The sequence below is a fragment of the Denticeps clupeoides genome, chromosome 5 (assembly GCF_900700375.1).
Source record: "Denticeps clupeoides chromosome 5, fDenClu1.1, whole genome shotgun sequence".
Classification (NCBI taxonomy): domain Eukaryota; kingdom Metazoa; phylum Chordata; class Actinopteri; order Clupeiformes; family Denticipitidae; genus Denticeps; species Denticeps clupeoides.
The window spans coordinates 13,571,381-13,591,895 of NC_041711.1; the positions used below are offsets into that span (position 1 = coordinate 13,571,381).

The following is a 20,515-nucleotide window of genomic DNA, read 5'->3' on the forward strand; positions in this document are numbered from 1 at the left end:
TCAGAAAGTCCATAATCCAGTTGCAAAGTGAGGTGTTGATGTCCAGGGCTCTAAGTTTAGAGATTAGCTTAGAGGGGATGACAGTGTTAAATGCTGAGCTGAAATCAACAAACAGCATCCGTGCATATGTGTTTTGCTTGTCCAGGTGTGTGAGTACAGAGTGCAGCGCTATGGAGACTGCATCCTCTGTGCTCCTATTGCTACGGTACGCAAACTGGTGTGGGTCCAGAGTTGGTGGGAGGAAGTCCCTCAGATGTGCCAGGACTAACCGCTCGAAGCACTTCATGATTATGGGTGTGAGTGCTACAGGGCGGTAGTCATTCAGGCATGTTGGGCTAGAATGTTTCGGCACTGGTACAATGGAGGTAGATTTGAGGCATGTTGGAACAGCTGCTTGGGCGAGAGACATGTTAAAAATGTCCGTGAATACGCCAGCGAGCTGCTCTAAGAACGCGCCCCGGGATGCCGTCTGGTCCAGCAGCCCTGCGCGCGTTTATCCGACTCAGTGCAGTGCAAACATCTGAGGAGGTGAGTATGATGGGCGAGTGGTCGGTAGATGAGGGGATCTTGACAGCAGGTTGCTTGTTGTCTCTTTCAAAGCGAGCATAAAAGTCGTTGAGCTCATTCAGAAAGAGGACATTTGTGGTTGTGGGGGCTGAGTTGCTGGGTTTGTAGTCTGTAATGGCCTGAATGCCCTGCCACAAGCGTCGAGGATCAGCATTGGAGAAGTATTCCTCTAGCTTTAGTTTGTAGCAGTGCTTGGCCTTTTTGATGCCCCTCTTCAGGTTCGCCCTGGAAATGCCGTAGGCCTGTGCATCACCCGATCTGAAGGCATTGTTGCGTGCCTTCAGCAGGAGACGCACCTCCTTGTTCATCCAAGGCTTCTGATTAGGGTATGTGGTGATCTGTTTCTGAGTAGTAACCGTGTCTATGGTGGTGTTAATGTAGTTCAGAACAGAGGAGGTGTAGATGTCGATGTCCGTGTGAGAGCCACAGGTGGCCTGTGAAGCAAACATACTCCAGTCTGTGTGTTGGAACCTGTCCTGGAGTGTGATGTCAGCCCCCGCTGGCCACACTTTGATGGTCCACTTTGATGGTCCAGGTGTGTCCAAACTTTTGGCCTGTACTGTATATTTTGGTCTTTAAAGTCTGAAGCCCTGTGATTTGGTGAACAAACATATGTCATGAAACATGCCACAACACAAAAAATGTTGGTATTTGTATTGCCATTTCTATTTTCAGTGTACAATATAATTACAACAGTAAATCTTGATGTAAATATACTTAGTCCACCAGAAATCTCCTTTCATTTCTTCAGCTCAGATTAACACTGAGGGATAGAGAGAAGTTAAAACATTCTGACTTCCCATTTAGGAAGATCATGAAAACACGGCTGTGATAATTTGAGTATGATGACGCCGAAGATGGGTGATTAAATGAGATTGGTATGCTTTTTATAGGAATAACGTGTGTGTGTGTGTGTGTGTGTGTGTGTGTGTGTGTAGGGGATGAGTGCCGACTCAAAAAACCTCACTTTAGTCTTTCGTAGTTTCTTCTTCTGGTTCTGTCCAGGCTGTGCTCCTCAGTTGTGGTCGCGTGGTTGAGATGACATGGGCAGCGCTTCTGACCCCAGCGTGGTCTGAGAGTGTTTCTCTCTCCAGCGTCACCGCCGCTCAAAACCCGTAAGCCCTCGCTGGCATTTAGGGAGCGGCTTTCAGCTCATTCACCATTTGCCCTATTTATATCCCTGGATTTTGCCTCCCCATGAAGCGGTGGCGCAATTTGCCCGTGGTGTAATGCAGTTAATGCGGGTCAGTGGGAAAACAGCTGAGGCTGCACATTTTCCTTGCTTTCCATTTTCGTGAACTTTACAAAATGTGGCACTTTCCGTACTTGTCACTCGTGGTCACGACTCATTTTCTCTGTAGTACTGGGTATGTTAAGAAAAAATAGTTATTGTTACTAGTTCTTCTTCTGTAGCTTCTTCTTTCACTTAGTAATTAGTAATTGAGTTACAGCAGTATAAAAGTGAGTATGTAAAAACTCCGGCTCCTCCTTCCAACTTCCACATTCTTGTCCAAATGAAAGCGTGACACAATGAGAGGAGCTTCATCAGATTGTCATTTCAGATTGTCATGTGGATAAAGACTTACTCGTTACAGTAACTTGATGCATGTTAATGTCAGTAACGGTACCAGCGTTGTAACAATGGAAACAGCAGTTTGTAAGATTACCCATTATTGAATAATTATTTAATGTTGTTGTTCCCATCACTTTTTACGTCATGATCACAATCATTATTATAGTCACTTGCATGTCACATTTTCCAATAACACATAACAATGTGTGTAACATTGATTGTGTTGTTAAAGAGGTACCTTGAATTGCACGTCAGTGGGTGGGATTTATTATGTGTTGGAAGTGCTGGTCATCGCATCTCCAAATCAGCTGCAGTGGTCCATGGTTGTAGGACCAGTGTATTGGCCACAGGGTCACGGATGTGTAATTGGATATGGAAGACATGGAACTCGAATTCAGTATGAGAAGAAAGCATGGTGATGCTTCGGGCAATGTACTGATGGGAACCTCTGGGTCCTGCTTTCATGTATTTTTTGGCAGACTGGAAAAAATGGCTCAAGAATGGTCTGAGCAACACCATGAGGTTGAGGTTTCCAAATTCTCTGGTTGAGCTTCTGTGGGACATGCTGGAAAAACAAGTCTGATCCATCCATCTTACAGGATCTGCTAATGATATCAGATTCCGGAGCAGTTACCTTGAGAGGTCTTAGTGCCCATGCCTCAAAGAGACAGGGCAGTTTTGATGGCCAAATGGGGCATTTCCAAGTGGGTAGTCCCAACATGACTGTATATGTGAGTATAATAATCCGCTTACGTTCTGATTCGTGGAGTAGCTAGAGTCAGACTTTGTTGGAATTTTGTGATTCAGTAGTAAATACGTGTGGTCTGTGGCGCTGATTCCTGAGGTGAAGGGGTTAATGTATTATAGAAATCAATAAAGAAACACCTTCTACTGAAGGAGCAGCTGAACAGAAAAGCAATAAAGAGCTTCTTGCATGACAGCTATTGACATCCACACCATCTGATGGCTTGAAATGTGGCCCAACTGCAAGCTCGTTGGTTGCATAGCAACACATATTTCATGGCTAAAAAATCTCTTATATCTTCTTATGTACAGATTAAAGCATTTTTAACCAAATCTTTTAGCTGTGTGGTTCTGATTTTCACCGATTATCACACCATGTAGTACAGCGCCCCTCCTCACAGCACAGACTACTAGGCTCTTAGGTCACCATATGTGTTCTGCACTTTAGACCAATCAGTAAGAACTGTCTTTGATCCAGCCAGGCGAAGCTGAGCGTAAACTGAAGCTGCTCTGTCATGAATGACTCCTGAGATTTGGCCTGGGGGTTCGTTTCGGGCCGGAGCCGGACCCCCGTTTTGGTCATTGTTATCCTGATTTGTGTGCATCTGCTGTGAGTGTTTAAATGTCAGCCTCTGTAAGTCCTGTTTTGACCCACTTACCTGTTTTATGTAATAAATCCCCCTGTTTGTGAAGCGGTACGAATGTGACCATCCCAGCACCATGCCGGCATGACACGCTTATTCGCTGGCAGCCCAGGTGGCCGATTGCTTCTGCTTGGAGGGGAGAAGCAGGAATAAATTTTTTAAAAGGTTGAAATGAACAACACCAGAACAACAATTTATTTTTGTATAGGCCAAAACCACAAGCAGTATGTCTCATACTTAGACCCTCTCTGGACACAAGGAAAAAATGGAATAAACCTTGGGAAGAAGTCATTCAGAGAGGAACATCCTTCCAGGGTAGCATGAGCGTACAATGGGCACAAGTATAAAAGGACAGTCTAACTGAGGTGAATTGAACACTGTCTATGATCAAGTGAACTTGATCATTTTAACTTCATTAACAGCATTAACAGAAGACCAGAGTGAACAGATGTGCCTTCAGTTTACATTTAAACACTGAGACTGTGTCTGAAACCCGGACCAGCAAGCTGTTCCAGCTCCCAGCTGTGACCTTCTGTACCAGCAGAGAGTCCGCAACCTTCGATGGTAGGATGCTGGAGAGAGAAAACTGGATGAAACTGGAGTTTATGACTTCATTTTGTTGTTATTTTAACATTTAAGGCATTTGGCAGACGCCATTATACAGAGCGACTTACAACGTGCTTTCAAGTTAACATCGATGAAGTGATCAATTCTAGCTGTCATGATCCGGACTGGCAGGGGAGACTCCGGGTTCCCCTGTCTCGTCCAGTTCCCCGCCATGATCCATGTCATGTTTTTATCGGTTCCCCAAGCGTGACAGACTCTCGGGGGCCTACGAAAGCTACCGTGGGGTCGAGAGTATCTGTCACGCTGTCCATGTTCCCCCTGGCGATTCCGGAGGCGGGGAGTACTGACGAAGTCGTGCCACCGGACCTAGATGGCCTACGAAAGCTACCGTGGGGTCGAGGAGACCGGTCGCGCAGTTCAGGTGCTCGTCCTTATGGACTCCCCCCGCCCCTTTCATGGCCCATTTTGTGGGGCACTCCTGGAGGTTGTGCCTTGGGGGGGGGGGGGGGGGGGGGGGGGTACTGTCATGATCCGGACTGTTTCATGTTTGTCTCGTGTAATCTTCCCTGTATATTATATTTATATAATTGTATAAAGCTATCCTGTTCGTGTCTGTTCACCGTCAGGTCATTGCGTGTTGATGTTCCCCTGTCTCGTGTTATGTATTAAACCCTTGTCGTGTTAAGTTGTGCGTATGTGTCCTCCTTCCTCGCCTTGTCCAACCCAACGTGACACTAGTTCATTAGGACCCCAACTATTCACTCTGTTGTAGATACTGTACACATGTTCGACAATAAGAAAGTTACAAATTAATCTAAATATTCTCTAAAGATGAAGGTCTTGAGCTGCCGTTTGAAAATACTCAGTGACTGAGCTGTTCTCACTTCCAAGGGGAAGTTCATTCCACCACCGATGGGCAAGACGGAGAAGAGTCTAGATGAATGGCTTCCTTTTACCTTTAGCGATGGAGGGACCAGGCGAGCAGTACTGGAGGCTCGGAGAATACGAGGTGCAGTGTGAGGTGTAATAAGGGCTGTGAGGTAGGATGGTGCTACTCCATGTTTGACTTTGTAGGCCAGTATCAGTATTTTGAATCTGACGCGTGCTGCTACTGGGAGCCAGTGGAGGGAGCGTAGCAGAGGGGTGGTGTGGGAGAACTTCTGAAGGTTAAAGATCAGTCATGCTGCTGCATTTTGTATGAGTTGTAGCGGTCGGATGGTATATAGAGGTAGACCAGCTAGAAGGGAGTTGCAGTAGTCTAGCTGTGAGATTACTAAGGACTGAACCAGTATCTGGGTGGCCTGTGTTGACAGATAAGGGCAGATTTGTCTAATATTATAGAGAAGGATATTACATGAGCGGGAAAGATTGGTGATGTGAGTCGAGAAGGAGAGGTTTTTTTTTTTTTTTTATCTAAATGTGGAGGTTTGGAGGAACATGGTGAGCAGCCCATTTAGGAATTTGACTTAACAGCCACAGCCAGCCAGGCTGAAAACTTTTATTTAAAACATGCAAAGAAAGTGAAGTGATTGTCATTGTGATACACTGCAGCACAGCACACGGTGATGCTTTTAACCATCACCCTTAGTGAGCAGTGGGCAGCCATGACAGGCGCCCGGGGAGCAGTGTGTTGGGACGATGCTCAGTGGCACCTCAGTGGAACCGGCAACCTTCTGATTACGGGGCTGCATCCTTAACCACTAGGCCGCCACTGCCCGATTTAAAACATGCAGAAGTTGGGAAAGGTGAGGGTCTTTTCAAATGAAACAGCATTTGAGCTGAGATTTCTGTTTTTATGAAGGCAGACAGTATATAGAACTGAGACATGCATGGCGTTTCAGGTGGGGAAGAAGAAAATGGGAGTGACGTAAAAAAAAAAAAAAAAAAAAAACACACAAATTGAAGGAGAAAGAGAGCGAGAAGAGAAGAAATGGAATTTGGTCTCCAGATTTCCCACACGCCTGGCATTTCTACATCCAATTCCACAGTCCTTCACTAGACCAATGTGCCAAGCAGTGAAAGTTGGATCTTAAGAGTCCTTTTCATTAGATATAAATCGCTTTATGTCGGCACCATTGATGTAGGTGGTGCAGTGTCTATAAATTTCCATTTGAATGCAACCCAGATTGCTATTTTGGTTGGACTTTTATGCTCTAATCACTGCTTTCATTTGAATGTAGATTAACATTAAAAGTGTCATTATATCTGATATTTTCTTTGTACTTGCCTCTTTATGTAGTCTAAATACACACACACACACACACACACACACACACACATGCACACATTGTGTAAATCTGAATCACTTTTCCCCCAGATTCCTATGTACATGAATGAGTACTAATGAAGTTGAGCTCTGGTGACAGAATTAATTGATGAAGCCACAAGGCCTTCACTATCAACAACTTATTTAGGCTAATCACTTTTAATTGGCTCAGGGATGACTTATCCAGTTATTATGCAAATGAGAAGTGCTTGAGAAATATATCTGTGCCTCAAACTGGAAACATTATAATTTTACAGAGTAAATTGTTCTGCTTTTTTTTTTAAATGAGCAAATACATGTAGTAACTTTCATGGAACAAAATTGAAAAATATCTAAATGATATAATCATGCAACCTGGAATATAATTAAATTAAACACAGAATTCAGGTCTCACATCAGCTGTAAAAATAAATCCAAACCATCATGGCCCTGTGACAACAGTGGTTCATCACACCTGAGTTCAATGTCTCTAAAACCTTGGGACTCCAGCAAACCACGATGAGAGCCATTACCCACAAATGCGGAAAACATGGAACAGTGGTGAACCTTCCCAGGAGTGGCCTGCTGACCAAAATTACCCCAGGAGTGCAGCGGCAAACCCTCCAAGAGGTCACAAAAGACTCATCAACAACATCCAAAGATCTTCAGGCCTCACTTGCCTCGGTTAAGCTCAGTGTTCATGACTCCATAAGAAAGAGACTGGGCAAAATGGCTTGCATGGCAGACTGCAAAGATGAAAACCACTGTTGAGCAAAAAGAACATTAAGGCTCCTCTCAATTTAGCCAGAAAACATCTTGATGATTTGGTCAAATGTTCAGTGGACTGATGACCCAAAAGTTGAACTTTTGGAAGGCGTGTGTCCCCTTACATCTGGCATAAAAGTAACACCACATTTCAGAAAAAGTACATCATACCAACAGTAAAATATGGTGGTGATAGTGTGAGGGTCTGGGGCTGTTTTGCTGCTTCTGGACCTGTAAAACTTGCTGTGATAAACTGGCCATTTATTTGTCACCTCAAGCTGAAACACACTTTGTTTCTGCAGCAGGACAATGATCCAAAACACACCATCAGGTCCACCTCTGATTGGCTGAAGAAAAAGAGAATGAAGACTTCTGGCCTAGTCAAAGTCCTGACCTGAATCTATTTGAGATGCTGATGCATGACCTTAAAAAAAAATTCTCCAATGTGACTGAACTACAACAATTCTGCAAAAGACTCAATGCAAATGATCACAAATGCTTGATTGCAGTTGTTGCTAATAAGGGTGGCCCGCCAGTTAGGGGTCAATGTTAGGGGCCATGTAAGGTTGTAATTTTTTGTCCCTTATTAATAGAATCCTTTACTTAGCCACATTTTCTGTTTACTTGTGTTGTCTTTGACTAATATGTAATATTAGTTGATGATCTTTGAACCCGAAGACCTTGGTTCAAACCCCACTTACTACCACCGTGTCCCTGAACAAGACACTTAACCCTGAGTGTCTCCAGGTGGACTGTCCCTGTAACTACTGATTGTAAGTCTCTCTGGATAAGGGCGTCTGGTAAAGCACGACATTTACCCCTGAGATTGTAGGCGAGCTTCAGGTCCACTGTAATGTAATCTAATAATCTAATCTAATAATAATATTCTAATAATTATGTTGCAAGCATTAAAACTTTGATTATTTTGCTTGATCAGTAGTGAAACCTGCATCTGCTCTACTTGCACCGAGCCTCAGAAAGAAGAGCCTCACCTTTCACCGCCGTCGCAGACTGCGCAGGCATGCAGATGTTCCTTTTCCGCTCTGTTTGGTGGGGGGTGATTGTCTCTCAGACATAATCCTCTTCCCATGATGCCCCTGCAGTCATCCACTGCCCTGCTGGGTGATGAAAATTGAAGCTGGGTGGTGGAGAGCCTGCATGTAGGCCTGAGTGTGTTGAAACAAGAGCGCAAAGGGGCTCAATAGCTAATCAGATTGGAGATGTTGCTGCGTTCGGGTTGAAGGAACCTCCTCCTGGCGTAGCCAATTAGACACGCCGGTGCTAGACAAGCCTACGGCTCCATAAACAAGGCCCTTATCATCACTTGCCCAGCTGTGTGTGTGTGTGTGTGTGTGTGTATGTGTGTGTGTGTTCCTGATTCACTTTCATTTACTACACCGATAGGTAAAAAAGTCTAGTGAGGTAATAAATATATTTGTTTCCTTATTTGAAATGTTGAATTGTATTTAAATCATAAAGTCTGGTAAATGTACTATTGGGGTTTGAAGTGTGTAATTGAAGTCAGTAATTTCCTGTAATTAGGAAACTCAGCTTCTTTTTGCAGCATCAAAATATTAATTCAAGAAACAGGATGCAAATTAAAATCTGTGTTTAACTGTGTGTGTGTGTTTATGTTTGAATGTGTCTAAGATATGATGCATCATAAGTGTGTGTGTGCGCGTGTGTGTTTATGTTTGAATGTGTATACGTCTGTCTGAGATCTGAGGCAGGTTTGTGTGTTTGGCAACTTGACATAGGCATACACACACACACACACACACACACACACACCTTATGATGCATCAGATCTCAGACAGGCACATGCAAACATAAACACACACACACATAGAGACACCATGCTGGTCTGTCTGATGCACTCTCACTCTAATGTGTATTGATGTACCATCTCTGTGTGTATATAAATGGTGTATGGTCAGTGGAGCTGGTCTGTGCTCTCCTGCCCCATCGTGGAAGCAGCACCTCAACAAAAGAGCTGCAGGCAATTAGCACCAGTCTAGCAGTGGGTTGTGGGCGGTTTTTGTCTTTTTGTTTGTGTGTGTGTGTGTCTGTGTATGTGCACCTCAGTAATACACTTTAGAAGCTTTTCCAGAACAAATCAAGAGAGAGCTTCTGTGGTCAGTGTTGATCCACCAGTATGAACTTTTCAGATCAATAACCTGGACATGTTTGCATTGTGTTACCAGTAATGTATTGTCAGACTCCTACGTTACCAATCTGAAATTCTTTCTCTTTAACAGCACACTGTCATGATATTTTATTCAATGGTCCTCAAACCTGGACAGAATTTTATGTATGCATGTTTGTGTGTGTGTGTGTGTGTGTGTGTGTGTGTGTGTGTGTGTGTGTGTGTGTATGTGTATATATATATATATATATATGGGAGAATATATAGCTCATAAACACTTGGTTTGCTGCTCCTCAGTGTGTGACAAATGTATTTTGATGACACGTCACACTTCATATCCAGTAAATGCATGTGGAAACGAGAATACGTGATACACTGCTGTTTCTTCAGTAGTTCTGATTAATAGACATCAGTAGCTGATCAAAAATGATTAGTTGGACCTGTTCTAGCCCAGACACAGCAGCTGTCGCTGTTGTAACTACAGCCAATCAGTTGGAAATGTGATTTATTAATCACAGAGTCTGTCTTACCTCATACATAGACAGGATTGAAAAAGACAGGAGTGGGAAAAGCTTGCATCCTTACGGCTGATGTATGCTTAAAAAGTAGTAAAAGCACAAGGTCAGAATGAAAAAAATGGTTGTGTGTTTGTCCGTGTGTGTGTGTGTGTGTGTGTGTGTGTGTGTGTGAGAGAGAGAGAGACAGTGGAAGGTTATTGATTGTTTAATTTGCCTCACTGAGACTACATAATGAAATCTGTTGCACTGCTATACTCTCTGTGACAGCAGTGATGAATGAACACCCGTGACCGAGTGTGTCAAAAACTGGGTAACTTCAGCACACACACACACAGACACACACACACACACACAGTCATGCATGTACACTCATCTACCTTGTGAGGACAGTTTGAATGTAAATAACTAATTTTTCATGTGACACTAGGAGTCCCTAGTTTTCCCTTAGTTTTGAAGCCCAACGAGTGTGTGATTTTTCTGCATTAGCCACGGTTACCGTGGCGACTGTACAAAGCCTCACCCTGTGATGAGCAAGAACCACATCATCTGATCTGTGTAATTGTTTCTTTTCTTTTTTTTTTGTCTGTACACGCTCCTGCGTTACTGTACAGGCCTGGGACCTGCACCATCAGCTGCTGAGATAAATAAAGTCCTTTAAACGCACCTGTACCGCCGGCGGGCCGGCATGATGGATCGACCCGCTCCTTCCCGCATCCGGGTCTATCAATCATGCATGCTGGACCGCTGTTTTCAATAGGAATTTTCTCAGCATCAGCGGCGCCACGTCATCCGTCACTGGATTCAGGCGTGACTGGGATTAACCATTAGAGCACGCTCCTGAGAGCAAGCAAAAAAAAAAAAAAAGAAAGAGAAGAAAGCCTCCTCAGACTCACTCAGACATTTAGCCCAGCATGGAGAAACATATTTGTAGTTTAAAGGAGCTGCGTGCAGGACGTGCAGCGTCGAGGGTGGAGAAAATCGAATTTAATTCCCTGAACTCTGCCCCTTTCTTGTCTTGTGCAACCAGCCACCTAACTATCGCTGACTGGGCACCAGCGCAGCACCATGTACTCTACTGTATGTCTCGCTGCAATCTGAATCAAGGACAGCAGAGATTCTGGCACTGCTGAGCATATTTCTGCAATGTTGCTGATGTTTTGCAGAATCGTGAGTCCATTATTCATTAACTGCATGGAATTAATACGTGGACTGGGTGTCTGGAACAATAAGTCGTACAGATGTTCATGAAATGAGCAATAAAACACAATAAAAGATTTCAGAGCTGCTGGGGAGGATGTGTGTGTTTGTGTTGTATCCTGCTGACCTGGCCTGCATCAGGCTTTAGAGCGCTGGATAGATCAGGATGTGAGATCCAAGCAGCCTTTACTTATTATCCCCTCGGCCCCATGGATTTAAATCCGTGCCAATCTCTAGCAGCTTAGAGCACTCGAAACTGGAGCACAACTGGTGGCAGAGCAAGGCATTCTGGGATGGCGCATGATCCTGATCTGATTTACATCTTTTCTGTTTGTGATTTAGCATTTTGACCTTAGCCGACCCCTGTTAGAAGCCGCAGGAGGTCAGAGTTGGGGTGATGCAGATTTGGGGTTCAGGCTAGAAATCTGTGCTATTATTGACAGGGGAGATCGAGAGGAAATGGAAACAAAGCATACATACACACAAACATTACCTTTTATATAATATGCTAATAGTTATTATTATCATTATTATAAGTATTGTTATTATTGTAGTAGTAGTAATTTAGCCACACACATCTCAGACCCACACACCAGTGGCCAATCCCAATACTAATTTATAGTTGTTTAAATTAATTTGAATATATGCATTGTGTGAATGATACATATCATTCACAGCTTCTTACAAAATATATGTTTTATCGAGCTGACTCCTTTGTTTAAAATTAGTGCATGAATGGCAAATCTTGGTTAAAGGATGAAAATCACTATGGGGGGAAAATGGCTGCCCTTCTCTCTTAATATTGGCATTGGCCATTGTAAAACCCTGCTGACCCCTAACACAAACACGCACACACACACTACACAGAACACGGAGAAAGTAGCTGGGTCCACACACCCTGCTCTTCACTCTCCTGTCTCGGCTTCACAGCTGTAGATGTCGTATGCGGTTCTCCACTGAGCTTTTGGAGAACTCGGTGTTGTGCTAGGTTTACCCAGAGTTTTCCTCTTCAGCCGCTCTGTTCACTGCGCAGTTCACGGCACAGCGGGGGGAAAGCATGACTGGTGTGACAGTGCTGTCAACGTTTTTTTTTCCTGTGTCTTTATAGGTGCCTTGTTAAGTGATGTTCCTGCACAATGCCTGCTTACCTACCAGTCCACACTTCATTATGAGAAACTGTTCATGATGTAGGAAATGTGACAGGTCTGGCAAATCTTCATTTGCAGTGGGACGCAAACTTAATGGCCCTATATATTTAAGGTATTGGTAGGCTAGTAATCAATATCAGTGTACTCAGTTTATTGCTGAATCATTGAAATATTTAGCATTATGGATTAGATTCTGTCAGGGTCACCTATTCGGAACTGATTCTGAGTCAGTCATACTTCAACTCCAATGCTTCAGTAGTTAATTGAAATTTTAATAAAATTGACAAAAAAAAAAAAAAGGACACAACTGTAACATTGTTATATAGGAGCAGTGGTGGCCTAGCGGTTAAGGAAGCGGCCCCATAATCTGAAGGTTGCCGGTTCAAATCCCAATCCGCCAAGGTGCCACTGAGGTGCCACTGAGCAAAGCACCGTCCCCACACACTGCTCCCCGGGTGCCTGTCATGGCTGCCCACTGCTCACCAAGGGTGATGGGTTAAATGCAGAGGACACATTTCGTTGTGTCACCCTGTGCTGTGCTGCAGTGTTTCACAAAGACAATCACTTCACCTTGAGAGGTGAGAGTCAGTGTGTACAACCTCCACTCCTGTAGATGGCTGTGCTGTGCTGTGTATCACAATGACCTTTACTTTTATATATAATTTTTATAATTTTTTTCAGCTCTGTTTTTACATTTTCAGTGAACTGTAGAATATTGCAATATGTACAGTATTGTGACCCACGTATAGTGATGCATATCGTATTCCGAGATCCTTGCCAATACACACCCCTAATAGTCTATATAAAAGTCTATGAAAGTGAAATATAAAAATTATATATAAAAGTAAAGGTCATTGTGATACACAGCACAGCCATCTACAGGAGTGGAGGTTGTACACACTGACTCTCACCTCTCAAGGTGAAGTGATTGTCTTTGTGAAACACTGCAGCACAGCACAGGGTGACACAACGAAATGTGTCCTCTGCATTTAACCCATCACCCTTGGTGAGCAGTGGGCAGCCATGACAGGCACCCAGGGAGCAGTGTGTGGGGACTCAGTGGCACCTCATTGGCACCATGGCGGATCGGGATTCGAACTGGCAACCTTCTGATTGCCACCACTACTGACCTCACTAAAGAAAACGCTCAACAGCACCAACTAAATTTGTATACAAAAATATATTTTTTATATTTGGTGACAATGTATCGATACCCATATTGACTATGCTGTGCATTTTACAGGTAACTTAACCCAAAAGGTGACCATCCCACTGCACTTCCTGTTTAGCTTATTTTTCCATAATGTGCTTCCCAATGCCCCTTCATTTTTTTTTTATGAGTATGTTGAGCTGGTCACCCACATATCATACAGTTGTAGCTCTATATCATGACGCAACGTTGCATCAGGCTCAGTGCTGCTGGAGCAGGCTTCTGTTTTCGGCTCCACCTGGCTATTCAGTGGAAGATGAGAGGGTTTCAGTTTCTCCGCCGAGGTCTGGGGCCACAGCTCAACTCTTTCTTTCCAACCTCTTCACACTCTGAAGTCCTGCAGTCTGCGTCTGGAGGACTTCAGAGCCTCACCTCGTTTGCACTTTTACTGCATTTGAGAAAATCCTAGTAAATTCAGAGAACACATTAAAGACCCAGAGCAGCATCGTCTTCAGGGATCTCTATATATTCTAATTTGGGAGCAATTTATTATGGTTTTTGTTAAATCAGCCAGTGGAGTAATGCACTTTTCATTAGCTCCTCTAGTAACTTTGTTCCAGCAACAGTTTTTTTGTGTCTTTTCTACTTAATGCAATAAAGATGTTCCCCCATTCATGGCTTTCGCTACAGTGCTGTGTTTACATATCTCTTCATATGAGAAAGGAAGGGCCCACCAATCTCATTTAAGGTCTGCTGGATTAAATAAAAACCTCTGAAGATTTCTCATTAAGGTTGCTAAGGGAATTTAATAACTTCAAATTAAGTGTAAACGCAGGCGCCGGAACAGGGAGGAAGCTTCCTCTGGTGAGCACATGCAGGGACGGAAACGCGCCTGTATGCCTTTTTGCTTTTCATTCCTCACCACTGTTTGCTGGAGGATCTCTAACGAAACCTGAGCTACACAGAGTGGACATTTGCAGGCAAAAGCCAACAAGCATTCTATTCCTTCTTCTTTAATTTGATAGATATGTACAGTGGTAAGTGCTGCTGCCTCACCACAATGTAACAAAAGTCCTAAATTGGGTTCTCCATCATGTTCTTTTTGCATGCACAGTCTGAAAAACGCAGGTTGAACTGGATGGTGTGTTTGCCCACAGTGAAATGGGCTGCGGCCCCATGCAGATGTTTGGCATGTTAATGGATGGATTAACAGATTCAAATGACCATTTATGGGTCACTGAAGTAAAGTAGAAGCGTGAAAGATGCACAAACACAACACAAACCCTGTCTGTGTAAGTACAGGCCAATCACGGTCCATCTGTAACTGCCACTGGAAGAATTTTTACCTCAGCCGGACCCTCGGATGTAATATGTTGTTGATTTTTTACCATGGTGTGTGTATGTGTGTCTGCAGGTGGTCTACGAGGAGCGTCCATCATTGACTCTTTGGACACTCTGTACATCATGGACTTACTGGAGGAGTATGAGGAAGCCAAGGACTGGGTGGAGAATAACCTGGACCTCAACTCGGTAAGATGTCTTGCCTTGCCTTCCCGGCCACGCCCCTTCTCCTTTTCCTCTGCTAGATCTTCCAGTCCATGGTGTCACATGATTCCCTCTGGTTTAATGGCCTCTGTATGTTAGTGCGGGTCCTAATCCGTTCAGAGTGGACCCTATTTAAGGGAATGTGTTTGGGTGGCAGAGAGGGAAAGGCCCAGAAAGAATAATCCGCTGATAATGGACTGCATCATTGGGCAGGGAACACAAGGGTCTGCCAGGGGACGAAGCAGGGCTGTGCCAAGGCGAATGCTGCCAACCTTGGTGTGCCAGTCGGGTGGGAGGTCGTCCCTTCCTCCACTCATTTGTTTCACAGGCCTCCTGTGTCGCACAACTCTGCTGTTCACCTGCTCTCTTTTTGTACAGGGATTGAGATGGGCATCATTTTCCTCGTCTCAATGCTGGTTTTCTGCCTTTTTGTTTTTCGTTACCCCCTGAATGACATATTTATTTGCCGTTTCATGACGTGGTTGTGAGGGCATGTAGAATAGCGTGTGAGCTTGTGCAACTCCTTTGTTTGTCTTCAACAGACTTTCAGTAAATGGTTACGTCCCTTTGGAAATGCCTTGAAAAGCGTTCTCCTATGTGGGCGCAATTAAGAGGATTTGTGATTTATGCACCCCTATCTCCTTTCTTATCTTTCTCTGTCAGCTCCACGCCCCCCTCTCTGTAGAATAATTGGATTAGTACGGAAAGTCCCCTCTCCATCTCCAGATGGTTCTTTGTCTCCTCTCTGTTCACTGGGTATCAGAAGCTCTTGCCCAGCCAGTGAAAGTGACACTGCTCTCCTAGAGCCTGGAGACAGGAAGGCAGACTCACGAAAAACACCCCGCCGTCTCTCCCCTCATCACCACCTGTCATACCGTCACAGAGCCTGGATTTACCCTCCGTCCGGCACTTAGTGGCAGAAAGAGTCGACTCCATCAGCCTTCCCGCGCTCCTCCAATCAATCTTTCCCAAGGGTCATGCCAGATGAGCAGGCCGGCTGTCCAAAGTTGATGGCCACCAGATCTCCCCTAGCCAGCACCAAGCATCAAGGCCCAGCACCTGTCAGCCGAGTGGCTCCGTCCGGTCCCAACCAGGTGCTGAAATATACATGAATTCCAGCCCTGTTGCTCACTCCTGGGAGCAGTTTACCGAATTTGACAGATATTCTGATAGAAAGTGAAGAGTGGATATTGATTTTTCTTCTTTGTCCCCCCCGTCTGCCGGTTGAAGGACACATTCAATGCCCTGTCCAGGCAGGAGTCCTGCAATGCCCTGCAAATGTTTCTATTATCACAACCAATGAAGCAGTTAATTGCATGGAGTTGTTCTTCCTTTTGCTCATAAATACAGAAATATATTCAGCATTTGTCTAAAATCGAGGCCAGGCCCTCTCTTAGCCCCAGTTTGGGGACGAGCAGGTGGAGTGAGATGGATGAGTACACTGCCTCTGACACCTAGTCTTCCCTCTTAATTAGCACCATGTCTTTAATAACTACACTCAATCAGGCTCTGACAAAGAGGATGGACAGGTGACACATCGCTGTCACAATGAGTAATGGCAATGAAAATGGACGACCTGAGAAAGTGCTTTTTTCACCTGGCAACAGAACGATTGGCATCAGAACGTTCTGGATTCTGATGCATGATTTATGGAAAGACACACTGTGAAAATGCTGGGAATTGTTTCAGCCACATTTTAAATAAATTTATCAGACGTGATGTTTTTTTTTACCTGGTGATGATTTATTTGCCTTCAGAAACCGAAAGTTTACATTGGGGTAATATTGTAAGAACAAGCACAAACCTATTAATAGTTTATATTTGTTATAGTGCTACTCTGTAACATACTTGTATAATCTTAATTCTATATTAATTTTAACAAGGCAGTGGTGGCCTAGCACAGTGGTTCTCAACCTTTTTTCCCTGAAGTTCCCCTGCCTGTGATGGGCCAGGACCCACAACCCCAATTCCTTCCCATACACATGCATTAAAATATTAAAGTGATAGATTGCAATCTTCTGTTTGTAAAAAAATGAACAGCAGTTATATGTTTTTGTTCTTTTCCTCCTTGTTTTACTATGTGCGCTGTATAGGGTCTATACAGCGCACATGAACTCTGAACTCTGGGAGGCATGCAAGACTGCTTTCTTTGCTATTCCTGATGACTTCATCAATAAATTGTATGAATCCTTGCCAAACCGCATGGATGCAGTCCTTCAAGCTCATGGAAGTCATACAAGATATTCAATTTGGATCTCACAGCACCACTATTTATTTTGCTGACATATTTTTGTATTTGCAGTAAATTTGTTCAATTTCTGTATAGGTGACAAAACAAAATTTGACTAATTGCTCACTAAGGGTGATGGTTAAATGCAGTGTACACATTTCGTTGTGTCACCGTGTGCTGTGCTTGTTTCTCATAAATCTTGCACAACAAATACAAGTTGAAGAGGCACGACTTGATAAAATAATGATTTGAAACTGTTGTCCAACCACGGAGGCATGTCCTCGGGTAGAAGTGATTGGTTTCCCTGCCTGACTTCTGGGAGGCAAAATCCAAATGGAGATAAAACGAAAATGGCCCATTTATTTTTTTAAATGAATAATCTGATTAGACGCAGTTCTCAAGCGGGCGTGTCCTTCAGCATGGCCTGAGAACCCGTTCTAATGCTGGCGAACCAGAAAATGCAAGTTGAGTGGAAATGAAACAGATGTAGCCCACAGGAAGCCATTTGCATGTTTCTATTTTTTAATTACACAATTAGTTCTATTTCTTATTGTAATTGTATATTTTCTAATTTCTCCTCCAATATTTGGACGTTCCCTCTGTCTCCCCGGGGAAAGCTGCAGTTTGAATTCACCCCCACGGGTGTAACACCAGTAAGCACGCACACACACACACACACACACACACACACACACACACACACACACACACACACACACAAGCACACAGTGGGAATGAGGGAGCAGTGGAAATACAGAGTAGATGCATTTCAAGAGGCTTATTAATCTCTGAATCAGAAGGCCAGACTTCCATCATCAAGCCTTCCATCAAATAAAGCAATGAGGCTGTTCTGTGTCGGGCTGGAGCTGGAAACGCTTTCATGTCAGCTTGTTGGGGAAGATGGATGGAATTGGCGGAGGTGCGCATTTTCTCTGGAATATTCTGAAAAAAACCCACAAGAATAGTCCTTGCGTCACCACACCCAGCAAGCAACTTTTAATATAGTTTAATGTTTTTAAAAGTGTCAGGAGAGAGGAGGGGGTATTACTGAATTTATGGTTGTATTTTTTTTTAAATTGTGAAACATGAACCACAGGTAACATCTCACGACAATGTGAAGATGTTCTCTGCATCAGCATGATTAGCTGCTGTGAGGCTGATTACACATGAAATCATTATCACATGCACAAATGAATGCAGCATAACCATGGCAACCCTGACTGCGCCGGAAGGCGATGGCACAGGGCCTGTGCTGTTGGTGACCTGTGATGACCTTTTGTCGGCTCTGCCAGGAACATGTTTGTTAGGATTCTGGTTCACCTTGCTGTCCGGCCTGACTCGGCGCTGTGAATATAAAGCGTTTGAACTGTGAGGTTAAACAAGGTCGCATTCGGATCCCTGGGTACAGAACAGTCTCTGGTGGTTTATGTTTGGAGGACTTGTTACAGACTTTCACTGGTAATTTTGGATCTGGATCGCAGTCAGAAGCTTAGCTGGTCTGCCCTAGAAAATTCCAGCCTATATGATAAATTATGCAGGCCTGAAATGAAATCAGAACCATATACCCAAGTAATCAGGACTGGGTCATCTTAACAGCTGAATATGTTTTAAGTTTACACCGTACAGCTATGCAAATTCAGTGAGAAAAGGAGCAAGGAAGAAGAGAGAACAGGTAAAATTATGGAAAATGAACACAGTGGTTCATAGAGGAAACAGATATAGGAGAGGGTGGCATGTAGACTCAGTTTGTTCTCTTGAGAAACGTTTTAATGGCCGGGTGACATAATTCAGTGTTTTGTTTATGGAGGTTTGTATCAGTCAGCAAAATCGCCCAGTAGCAACATACCACCCAAACTACCTATTTTTTGAAGCATTAATGCACTCTAATACAACCCACCAGTCAGTAATTATACAAATATTGCCATTAATATGAATAATGATAGACTATAGTCACAAAATAAAAAAGCCTTAGATATTCAATTGGTTTTGTTGCTAAGCAACATAATTCACTCAGCACTTAATCTAAGACTAATAAAACAGGTAAGATTAGATTAGATTAGATTCAACTTTATTGTCATTACACATGTTCAAGTACAGGGCAACGAAATGCAGTTTAGGTCTAACCAGAAGTGCAATAAGCAGCAAGTGCAGGATAAAATTCAAATAAGTTACATAAGGTGATATGTACAGGAGATGGATAAATATGAACATATTTAAAAAGAAAAAGTGTATAGTCAGAATTCTATGTACAATGTAGTGCAATGATTATGTGCAAAAATGTGCAAGATTAGGTAGTACGGTGGTTATCAGGAGTGTATGGGGGGCAGAGGAGTTCAGCAAGGAGACAGCCCTGGGAAAAAAGCTGTTCCTAAGTCTGCTGGTTCTTGTCCATGGTAGCCTAAAGCGTCTGCCCGAAGGCAGGAGAGAAAACAGTCCACGGGCCGGGTGGGAGGAGTCCTTAAGAATACTGCAAGCTCGATGCAGACAGTGCTTCCTCTGGATTTCCTCAATGGATGGAAGTGGAGTCCCTGTGATGCGCTGGGCAGTTTTCACCACCCGCTGCATCGCCTTACGCTCAGCAACAGTGCAGCTTCCATACCACACTGAGAGACAGCTGGTTAGGATGCTCTCTATTGTAGAGCGGTAGAAGTTCACCAGGATGGTAGTGGATAGCTGGTTCTTCTTTAATGTTCTCAAGAAGAAGAGGCACTGGTGAGCCTTCTTGACCAGGCTGGAGGTGTTAATGATCCAGGACAGGTCCTCTGAGATTTGGGTTCCCAGGAACTTGAAGGATGAAACAGGCTCCACAGCCATCCCATGAAAGGTTAAATTGTATATTGACATTTAAACAACCCAAATTCCAGAAAGTTTGGGATGTTCAATAAAAAGAATAGTAAAAAATTGAGATCATTGCAACATCTTTGCTACAGGTCTTAAAATAATTGGTACACTGGCATGTTTACCACAGTGCAGCATCTTCTCTTTTTTTCAAACAGTTTGATGACGTCAAAGGGGTTATAATCTTCTGGAGTTTTGGTGTTGGAATTTGATCCCATTCTCACCTGATGGAGGTTTCCATCTGCTGAAGATGCATCATTGACGTATTTTTCGCTTAATGATTCACCAAACAGGCTCTTGATGAAACCATGCTGTTGTAATATCTGCAGTAGGTCATTTTGTATCGACATACTGCACCAGGTTGGCCACATTTAACGAACCGCTTAATGGGGGTAGGAGGAGCTGCAAGGGCGGGGCTGTCACATCTACCCACCCCTCCTCTCCCTGCCTTGTTCCACTTAACGAGCCTATTCAAGGCGGGATTGAGGTGAAACCAACCTGGAGGATAAATTTGTGGGCACAAGCCAACATCCCTTTGACAAAGTTCTGTGGATGCAGAATGAAAGGTCTCTCAGTTGCCATGACTCAACTTTCAGACAAATTCACCTGGATGACTGAGAATCTTCACAGACATTATA

The 20,515-nt window shown here is 43.8% G+C and overlaps 1 protein-coding gene and 1 long non-coding RNA gene across 3 annotated transcripts in view; one reads left to right on the top strand and one right to left on the bottom strand.

Moving 5' to 3' along the window:
• LOC114789936 (mannosyl-oligosaccharide 1,2-alpha-mannosidase IA) overlaps positions 1 to 20,515 on the top strand; it is a 155,675-nt gene that overhangs the window by 87,481 nt on the left and 47,679 nt on the right. Inside the window, exon 3 of the mRNA XM_028979422.1 lies at positions 14,679 to 14,794. Coding sequence (XP_028835255.1) covers positions 14,679 to 14,794 — 116 coding nt within the window. The remainder of the gene's footprint in view (positions 1 to 14,678; positions 14,795 to 20,515) is intronic.
• LOC114789937 (uncharacterized) lies at positions 1,210 to 9,813 on the bottom strand. Of its 2 annotated transcripts, XR_003749736.1 has the most exons (3): positions 9,782 to 9,813; positions 8,098 to 8,223; positions 1,210 to 4,100 (listed from the first exon to the last, which is right to left on the bottom strand). It is a non-coding gene; the product is annotated as an uncharacterized LOC114789937 (long non-coding RNA). The 2 variants fall into 2 exon arrangements; XR_003749735.1 differs by lacking the exon at positions 9,782 to 9,813 and having other exon boundaries at positions 8,098 to 8,275.